The sequence below is a fragment of the Phacochoerus africanus genome, chromosome 6 (assembly GCF_016906955.1).
Source record: "Phacochoerus africanus isolate WHEZ1 chromosome 6, ROS_Pafr_v1, whole genome shotgun sequence".
Classification (NCBI taxonomy): Eukaryota; Metazoa; Chordata; class Mammalia; order Artiodactyla; family Suidae; genus Phacochoerus; species Phacochoerus africanus.
The window spans coordinates 106,875,729-106,885,402 of record NC_062549.1 but is presented as its reverse complement, the minus strand read 5'-3'; the positions used below and the strand labels follow the sequence as shown (position 1 = coordinate 106,885,402).

General features: G+C 53.9%; 1 protein-coding gene across 1 annotated transcript in view; it reads right to left on the bottom strand.

Moving 5' to 3' along the window:
* Nucleotides 1–5,085: 5,085 nt before the first annotated feature.
* The window catches only part of SYT6 (synaptotagmin 6), a 45,919-nt gene continuing 41,330 nt past the window's right edge, over nt 5,086–9,674 (bottom strand). The window contains exon 4 of the mRNA XM_047784957.1: nt 5,086–5,434. Coding sequence (XP_047640913.1) covers nt 5,258–5,434 — 177 coding nt within the window. The 3' untranslated portion in view covers nt 5,086–5,257. The remainder of the gene's footprint in view (nt 5,435–9,674) is intronic.

Sequence of the window (9,674 nt, the reverse complement as noted above, 5' to 3'; positions counted from 1 at the left end):
GGTCCAGGAGCAAAGTGATCGTTTAGGGAGGTGTGCCTTTAGGGTGCTGGCTGGGTTGAGGCAGGGGGTGAGGGAGGCAGGGCTCAGCTGGGAGGCCGCGCAGCCATCCCCCAGGGGGAGTGGTAGGCAACAGCAGGAATGGAGAGGACAGAGGGATTCGAAAGGACAGATGCTAAGACTTGGTGCCAGATGGAGGAACGGGAATGATCAGGAGTGAATTCCGGGAAATTGATGGGTGAGGCAGCCCCTGACGGAAATGAGCCCTCTGGGGAAAAAAGCTTGAGCTTCTGCCTTGGAGGGAATCCAGGCTCTTCCTCAAACCCCTGTACCCTCCTGGGGTGCAGCCAGATTTGAGGCCAGTGAGTGTCTGAGCCGTGACCCACAAGGTCCAAGGTCAAGGAGCCCTACGCTGCACTGGGGCCGGCGGGGGGGGCAGAAAACGTGGCCCTCTGGGGCCTGTACCTACCGATCATAATCCATAACCGAGATGAGCAGGCTGACTTGATCCATATTCTCGGGCGGAATGTCAAAGATGATGGCCTCGTTGTAGACGGGGTTGAGGGTGTTCTTCTTGATGGTGGTTTTCTTTTTCTTCAGTCTCCGCCCGTCACAAAGCAGGGACACCTTGACGTATGGATCTGTGCCGATGGGGGCAGCGGGCAGGGAGGGGAGCGTGTTAAACGGATGTCGTCAAACAGCATGTGCGGCGGGGGATGGGAGCCCCAGGCCTGCTGTTGTCCTCAGATGCTGTCCGTGGGTTGTTAAAATAATTCAACCACCTTGTATTTATGTAGCACACCTGTCTCTGAGGACACCCTGTGCTTAATAAGCACAGAGTCTTTAGCGACCTCAGGCTTCTGGAGAGACTGCTTAATGGACTTTCACTAATGGGAAAGCTGGCCCCAAATCAGACAGGACACCTGCCCGTGGGCATGCAGATCATGGCCCTAAACCAGCTCTCTGTTCTTTTCACCTACTTGGAGCCTTTCTCAGGGGACCTGTCAGCATTATTAACCAAAGGATGAAGTGGGTAAAAACAGAATCGGTGACACCCAAGGAGTAGCAGCAGCGTGACAGAGTGAGTGAACAGCAACATTCCTGATGCTTGTTGTGTCCTTCCCATCTGACAGTAGGGTTACGGGTCCCTTTGTCCCAGGAAGCTCACTTCCCCCTGGCATCAGGGAGAGGAGCAGTGGCCCTGAAGCTGTTTCCTGCCCACTTCGGGGCAGTGGAGGAGGAGGGGCTGTGGCCAGGGGAGTGAGGGAGGCGGCCTCCTGGGACTCAGGGTGGCCGGCTGACATTTCATTTCTCAGCAGGATCTCGGACTTGCTCCAGCCCCCTAGGAGATGTCTTTTTACTGAGTTTCCACGTGCCTCCAATCTCTGTCTCTTCTTTCATTTTCTGAATGGGTATTTCATGGTCAGCTTCCTACCCTGAAATTTTCTACTCATCCAAGTAAAGTGACACCTATTGTATCTCCTCGTGCAGGTGTCTCGGCCACCGTCGTAATTGTTATTTATGCTGCACAGCTCAAGAAATGGGAGGGCGATGCATGGGTAATAACAGCCTTTGAGACGCTGATGTGCTGAGATACCTTCTTGCCCAGGAGCCAGGGCTCATGTGAATCTGCCAAGAGGTGCGGGCCAAGCAGCTGCTCCCCCGCTCCTTGACTCACAGGCATATGGTTCTACCTCTGGGGCACCTGAGTACCCCCGAGGCCCTCTTGCCCCAGGGGGCATCGTTCACGTGGCAGATGAGGCACACAGCTTTGGGGAAGCTACAGAGAAGTGCGACAACTGATCAGAAGCCCAAGCCTTAGACACCCACAGGAGCCGCCATCTAAGCAATGTGACAGCAGCAGCTGTGCCTCAGCCGTGGGGGCACCTGGGTTTGTGGGGGACCTGGGGAGACCAGGAGGCGCTTAATCACCCTGCCGTCTCTGACCAAACCTTTGCAAGTGCTCTGTCTCAAGGGGATCGGTAAAGAGTAAGGAGGAGTTCCTGGAGCTGTTGAGAGACAGCTTTCTGGTTTCCACTCCATGCTCTATGGATACGCCCTGGACAAGTGTTCAGGTCCTAGGGGACAGGTGGGAAAGCCACCTCCAAGACCTGCATGAGCCAGGCAACCTCTGCACTCCGCGGGGGTGAATGTGGCCTTGGAAAGCGTCTCTGGGCTTGTGGCTGCCCCGGCGCTGTCTCCTTGCCTGCATGCCTGTTTCCATACACCCCCACAGCAGAGCAAACGTGCCCATCGCCAGGCTTGGAAAGATGTGACAGACCACCTGTCCCATGGGCCCCTAGGCAAATGTCTGGTTACTAACTGGGAGAATCTCAGCTTCCTTCCCCAACCCTCTTCATCCCCACCAGGCATATCCAGTTTATACCATTCAGGGGCTGTTGCCCATGACGGAACCAGCAATCTCACCCTCATCCAAAGAGCTAAGCAGAGAGATGACTGTTTCCTAGGGTTTTTGCTCTGGAGCAGAAGCTTGTGCTTCTAGGGGGACGCTGGCCCCGGACAACCTTTGAGGTCCTTTCGTCTCTATCGGCCTGTGCTGTTTTATGTGGTGAGAGAGGGGCGCAAAGACCAGTAGTGCGTTTCAGCCTCCTTGTCATGAAGCCTCATAATTCAGCATTTGGTATGTGCCAGGCACTGTGCTAAGAAATTTACATATATCGTGTCCGTTATTATTTATTTATTTATTTATTTATTTATGTCTTTTTTGGCTGCCCTGCAGCATACGGAGTTCCTGGGCCACGGATCACATCCAAGCCACAGTTGTGACCTACGCCACAGCTACAGCAACGCTGGCTCCTTTAACCCACTGTGCTGGGCTGGGGGTCGACTCTGTGTCCTTGCGATACAGAGACGCTGCCAGTCTCCTCGTGTGACAGCAGAAACTCCACACATACCATGTCATTTAAACATCACATCAACTCTGTATTTATCATCATCTCTCTTTTATAGATAGGGGAATGGAAGTTTGAGAGATTAAGAAACCTGCCTAAGATTTGAAGTTAGGCCTGACTCCAAAGTTTACATTTGTACTCCCTGGACTGAGAGCAGTACAGACCAGGGGTGGCAGAGATGGGCAGGCTTACCGACTCACCACCCCTTCGGGGCGTACTCATCCTTGTTATTATTTTGTATTATTTTTATTGCCATAGTTTCAGTGGATAGGCTTAGAGAATTGATTCATGACTGGACTGGATCAAGGAGAATAGGAAGATGCTGGGTTTTAGAGGTCAGTGTCACATACATCAAGAACAGGCAATTAATGAGCTCCATGCGCTCCTTCGTTCAGTCTAACATCAAAGCGGTCTGAGCGAAGGCAACCTCAGCCTTATCCTCTGAAACAGGAGATCTGGTGTGAGAGGCCCCTGGCATGTGCGTCCCCACAGCATCACCCTCTGACAAGGTTCCTTATGCTGTAAGTTTGTTCGTTCATTCATTCCTCATTTATTCATCATTCCGTACATATTTATCCAGTGCTTATTATGTTCCATGCACTGTTTCATACGTTTGCTTCTATCAGTGAACAAAATAGATAGACAGCCCTGACAAAAACAGGACCCCGGGATTTTCAGAATGCAGCCGAGATTGAATACCAGATTCCAAAGTCAGGTAGAAAAGAGGGGCGATCTTGAGAGGGAGGTTAGAACTTTGCATGAGAAAAATCTCTTGCCCCCCAACCCTCTGACGTGGAACGGCCTTTAAGATTACCTTGGTGGCTTTGCCGTAAGCTTTCTCTCTAGCCCATCAGTTTAATTACACCAGAGAAGATAGTGTGGGGACTGGGGCAGCAAAATCCTATTTCCTTCAGCAGTCTTGAGAGTCCTCAGTGAATTTCCATCCCTGCACATACTTATTTTGATATTAAAATGAAATCTACATTGGCTGTATATTTAGAGGAGGCCCTGCTTCCTGCTGCCTCAGAGGTTTGCACGTGTCAGGAGAGGTGGTTTGAGCTCCTCGCCACGACCTGGTGTGTGGTGGCAGCTTCAGTGGAAGGAGACATGCCAGGGCAGGCGCTGTCTGGGGCAGCTTTTGGCCTGAAAGACCTGAGTGTTGCAAGAGACATGGTGGGGGCTGGGAGCAGAGGCTCTGAGGGACTCAGAGCCGCAGCAAACACACCTTCCTTCAGCTTTTCTTGACTACCCTTCCCCGAAACCTCATTTTTCAAGGCCTCATGTCTCATCTCCTTCCAGCTGCGCCAGGTTGGGCCTGGGCCCAGATGTTTTCCAGCTGGACCGTCCCCGCTTTCTGGCCGCTCTGATTATACTAAGGAGTTTTCCAGGAAATAATGAATGATTCAAAGGAAAAATATTCCATATACTCCCCGCCAAGTTCAGAGGCACCTCTGGAGTGGATTTACATTGGTGATTGGAATCTTCAAAAGAGCCCCTTGGGTGGGGGTCAAAGAAAATAAACCCAGCCTTTCCCTGCATTTGCTGCTCTGAGTGCAGCCCAGCGTACGTGTCTGCTCTTTGAGGCACTCCAGCCCATTTCACTTCCTGGGCTAATGTGAGCTGACACAGGGATGGAGGCGCTGGGACTCCTCTGTTACATCAGAACTCAGAAACCTTCTCTGACAACGACCTGCAGCATCGTGCAAAAGGATTAAGCCTGTGACACCACATCCAGCCTGCAGGCTCCGAGCTGCATTTAAACAAGCACCTCCTCGGTTGCTAGAACAGGACTTGCTTACTCCTGCTGTACCCAGCAGCTCTCCTGGTGCTGACACGGAGGCCCAGGGCCCTGCAGGAAAACCTCAAATACAAATGTGCTTTGCTTGTCATTGGCTCTGTTCCTTTGACTCAGTCTGCAGGGCTGCCGCAGGGCTGCGTGGACCTACAGACACTTGGACACTCAAACTTGACATAACCCTTGGCAGTCCCGAGACCTCACACAAACTAGAAAGATTTTTCCTTATTTTTTTCTATTTATTTACTTCTTCTCTCCATCATCAAAGAGAAAGAATGATAGTAATAGCTGATACCTACTGAGTGCTCATTATGTGTCTGACACATTTCTAAGCATTTACATGTTTATCCTTAAAGCAACCTGCATACATTTTCGTTTTTTGTGGTTTTTTTTCATGGTTTTTTTTTTTTTTTTTTTTGGTCAGGAAACCAAAGCATCCCACAGCAAAGTGGCAGAACTGGCCTTCACAGCCAGGCCGTTTGCCTCCAGGGCTGTGCTCCTATCTAAGAGTACTGACGATTCTTCCCCCTTCTCTCTCAGCATCTCTCCAAATCTAAACATCTGGGTTGCCGAGAGGCCACGGGGCAGGCCCTCGGGGAGGAAAGGTACCTGAGTAGCCCGTGATGTCCATCGCCTTGAGGTTCCGACACTTGATCACCGTGAGCGTGAGCCTGCCTGCGGTGGGCAGGTAGCAGAGGGAGAACATGATCTCCCCCAGATCCACACTTTCCTGCAAAGAAGCAGACAAGAGAGCAGGTGAGGGGCACGCAGCGCCCGTGGGGGCCCAGGAGAAGGCTCTTGGAGGCAGAGCACCGTGTCTTTAAGACCCGAGGGTCTGGCCTCCATGCTGGGAGTCCCAGGGTCTGTAAGGCAGTGATAGCAATATTGGTTCTTCAGTAGAATTCGGCCCCTTCAATATGCCTTCTCAGCTCTGATCAGACTCGGGTCCAGGTCCTCCCCCTCTTGCTTTGGCCTCACCTGCCCTACCTCTGCCCCGTGGCTGCAGCCTCCAGATCACCAGGCCCTCTGGGGCTCAGCCATATTCTCCAGCTCACCCTTCTTGGTCACTGGTCCCTTTGAGTCCCCGCACTGCCTGGCCTGGTCAGTGTCCCTTACAAGATGCACTCCAGCCGTCAGGGTCTCCTCTCCCCGCAGATCTGCTGCTAGCCCTCAGCTCAGTCATTCTTTGGGAGTCCCTCTGCCTTGGCAGTTTTCTTGCCTCTCCCGAAACTCACTTGGTACTTGGGACTGGCCCAGGACCTGCTGCTGACCAAGGAGACGTCCACTCGCCATCCCATGTTTGGGCCAGGCCTTGGATCCACTTTGTCCTTAAATGTGGTCATCCTTCAAAAATGAACCCAGCTCGGAGCACACACTCTGCTGCCTCTCCTGCCCCCAGAGGCACCATGACCGGGGATCCCAGTACCAGCAAGCTTCTGAGCAGCAGGAACTAGGAAACTTCAGAGATGGGAAGCACGTCTGGCTGTTGAATTAAACAGCACCCTGCTGGAATGCCTCGACGTCCTGCTCCCCACCTGATGGAGGAGGGTGCTGTCCCTGCCAACCCCCTCCCTCAGGCTCTGAGGCTGACATGGGGCTCCAAGCCATGGAGATGTTTCCTCCCTTAAAGCCCGCAGACCTGGAGTGGGAGAGGAGGAAGACAGGGTTTGGGGTAGCTTGCTCTGATTTCACATGAGGACTCCCATTTGTTCATTCATTCTTTCAGTCTACAAATATTAATTGAGCACCCGCCATGTGCTAGGTGGTGCTCAGGCTGCAGGAGATACAGAAAAGAACAACACAGACAAAAATTGCTGCCTTCACGGAGCTTACATTTTATACTAGGGCAAAAGACAAGAAGGTAAATACGGTGGTAAAAAGGGCCAAGGAGAAAAAAGTAAGGCGGGGAAAGAGGCCGTGGAATGCTCATGGGCTGTAGTTGTTGAAATTTTAGACAGGTTAGCTGGGGAGGCCTCCCTGAAGAGGTGATTCTGAGAAAGAGAGCGGTCAAGGGTGACTCCAAGGTTTTTGCTGCTGCTTCTTCCAAAGAACGACCCTTGAGTGGGAACTCAGAGAGACAACTGATGCTTGGCCCTACCGGAAATAATCCCCCACCCCTTCCAGAGCATGTGGTCCCAATGCTCTCCTGTAGGTGGCACTCACACCCACTCTTTCCCTAGCCCCAGTCCTTTTTTTCACCCCTTCCCAATCAAATGCCCTCAGGAGCAGGTGAATCCTCCCAGCTCCCTAGGGAGTGGGGTGGAGGGGTGGGGGAAGGGGGTGGAGTTTGGCTGGGGCAGAGATGGACACATGGTAGAGAGATCCACCGCGCCCCCTGCCCCCAGCACACAGAGCCGAGACCAACACCCATGGGCTCCTGTGCTCTTCTGTGACGCGCATTCCCACCTTTGGGGCTCACAGCATCTCTGCAAGGCAGGGGGTATTATCATGATACCCTCCAGCTCACAGACAAACTGAGTGTTTAAACTCAAGTGTAAAGTCCTTCCCAGGCTCCCACGGCGAGGGGTGGGGGTGGGGGAGGGGGACACAGCTGGACTCCGACCCTTAGGAGAGCAGCGCCCTCCCAGCTCACCTCTGGAGCATCTCAGGGTAACCCTGGCTCCTGTAGACCTTCGACCACAACCCCACCTGTTCTTCTGTTTGTATCTACTGAGGACCTGCTCGGGGCACCATGTTTTGTGTGGCGTGTGCTGTCCCCTTCAACGCGCACGAGCCTAGTGGGATGTAACCAGTTAAAAGAAGGCGCCAGGATCCCCATCTTCCTCTCATGCATCTCCTGTCTCCCAAGTCCCCTTGTCCAGGGAGGGGGACACAGGGGTGGCCTGTGACCGGTGGTGTGGGAGCCTGACTGTCCCCTCTGCGGCAGGAGTTGGGTCCACAATGCACCTGGCTGAGGCACTGAGCTTCAAGGAGGCCCCCCGCTCCCTTTATTTCCTTATAACCCTCCAAGGTTCAATCCTGCCCAGAGTGAGGGGAACCCTTTCAGACACACTAACAGCTATAAGAACAAAGGTTATTGCATGTGTACCATGTGCCAAGTTCTTTGCTAAATTATCCCCGAGTCTCCCCACAGCCTGTGAGGTAGGCGCTCTTAATAACCCACCGCACACAAGAGCAGATGACTGTTCCCTGAAGTTAGGCAACTTGCCCGAGGTTCCACGACTAGCGAGACTTTCAGAGACCGGCTCTGCTGCTCGAACGCTCGTGGTGACTTCTCCTGGTTTGGCTCCTGGGATCAAGGCCTATCTTCCTAGCTTGCTTTCAGGACCCTCGGCAGTTGGGTTCCTTCTTCCCTCCTCACCCAGTTCTCTCTCTCTCTCCCTCTGCACCAACCCTCTCTTCCATCCACATGGCCGGTGTATCTTTGGTCTCCTTGGCCAGAATGCCTCCTCCTCTTCTCTGTGCCCTCTTGGAGGGCAGGGATCCTCCCCGAGGCTCGTCCCACTCAGAGCCCGTCTCCCCTACATCCCTGCAGCACTTTCTGGCCCTGAGCTGCTCACCGGTGTTTTTGAGTCCCTGCTTTGCCAGAGCGGGGCCCTCCCATAGCGTCCAGGGACTGGAGGCCCCTTGGGGCAGGGGCTTCACTTCCTGCCTGCTGTGCTTCGGAGGCGACCGGTAGCACAGGAGGAGCTACCAGATGCCTGAAACAGATGGTAACATTTTAGCCGGAAGAGCCCTCGAAGGAATGGTTCTCAACATCAGTGTTACAATCAAGTTAGTGCCCTGGGAAGGAATTTGGAAGCTCCTAGGGCCCCCCTGAGAGAGGGTGAATCAAAGAGGGTCACTCTTCCCCCCCTCCCCCCCCGCCGCTGCCCCCCGGGCCACCTGACAGATGCACAGTGGAGGCTTCAAGGGCGTCTCATCTTAGGGAGTCTAAGTTGATTTGTGAACTTGAGAGACGCGCCTGGGAATGTGGGAGATTCTTCAGGGGTCATGGAACCACCTGCAGCTCTCAAGGATGGCTCCCTCCAGGGGGAGCGCTGACCCAACAGGGCCCCCCCTTTTCTGCAGGGGTGCCCTTTCCCTGCAGAACTGGAGCAGCTGGAAGCTGAGTCCGCAGTCTGGTTTGGAACTGCCAACCCCCAGCCTGGTCTCTGCATCCAACAGTGAGCTCCACCCTCCATCGCTGGGCCCAGACAGGCAAAGACAGCAGGCCAAACCCCCACTGTGACTTGGAGGCGGAGAGGAAAGAGGGGCCGGGGACCCAAAGGCTGGCCCCGGACCGTCCCAGTGATCAGGCCTCACTGGGCCTGACAGCAAGCTGGCTGCTCTTGGCTGAGTGGATCAAGGGGATGTTAATTCCCCTGCACACACAGGCAGCAGAGGACTGGATTATTTGATAAAGGAAGATAAATAGGTTACTTTTCAGTAAATAGAGAGGTGGGGCTAAGCAAACAGAGCCAGCATCTCCTGGAAGCCACCTTCCTCTCTGGAAAGCTGGGCCCAGCTCAGCCCCATGGGTGGCCTTGCCAGGTCCTCTCGGCGCCACCCTCTTTCTCAGGAGGTTTCAGCCCAAGATCCTGTGCATCTTGCCAGCCTTTTTAATCTTCATTAGAGATGCCTGAGATGTTGGCTTTAATAAAACCAGGGGTGACTGGGGGCTGCAGAATAGCCGGCGTGTTATTGCTCTCATCTTCCCCCTCTGTCAGGGAAGCTGCTGTAGGGCCCCTGACTGGTAATGAGCTCCCTGGTGCTGGAGTGGTCCCTGCTGTCCAGAAAGCTGCAGAATCCAACTTGGCCCTCTCAGCCGCCCTTCCGGGGGCTGACAGGGTGGATCTGAGCCCAGGAGCAGCTGGTAGAAGTCTTGACTAGTGCTTGGAGCAGGTGGGCCTGCAGCTAGGATGTTAGCTTCTGGAGAAGTCTGTCTTTTAAGTACATGCAGCTTGTCCACCTACATCACTGGCCCTTACAGTAGTGCTGTCCCCTGGCTGCAGTGCCAGGGCGTCTGC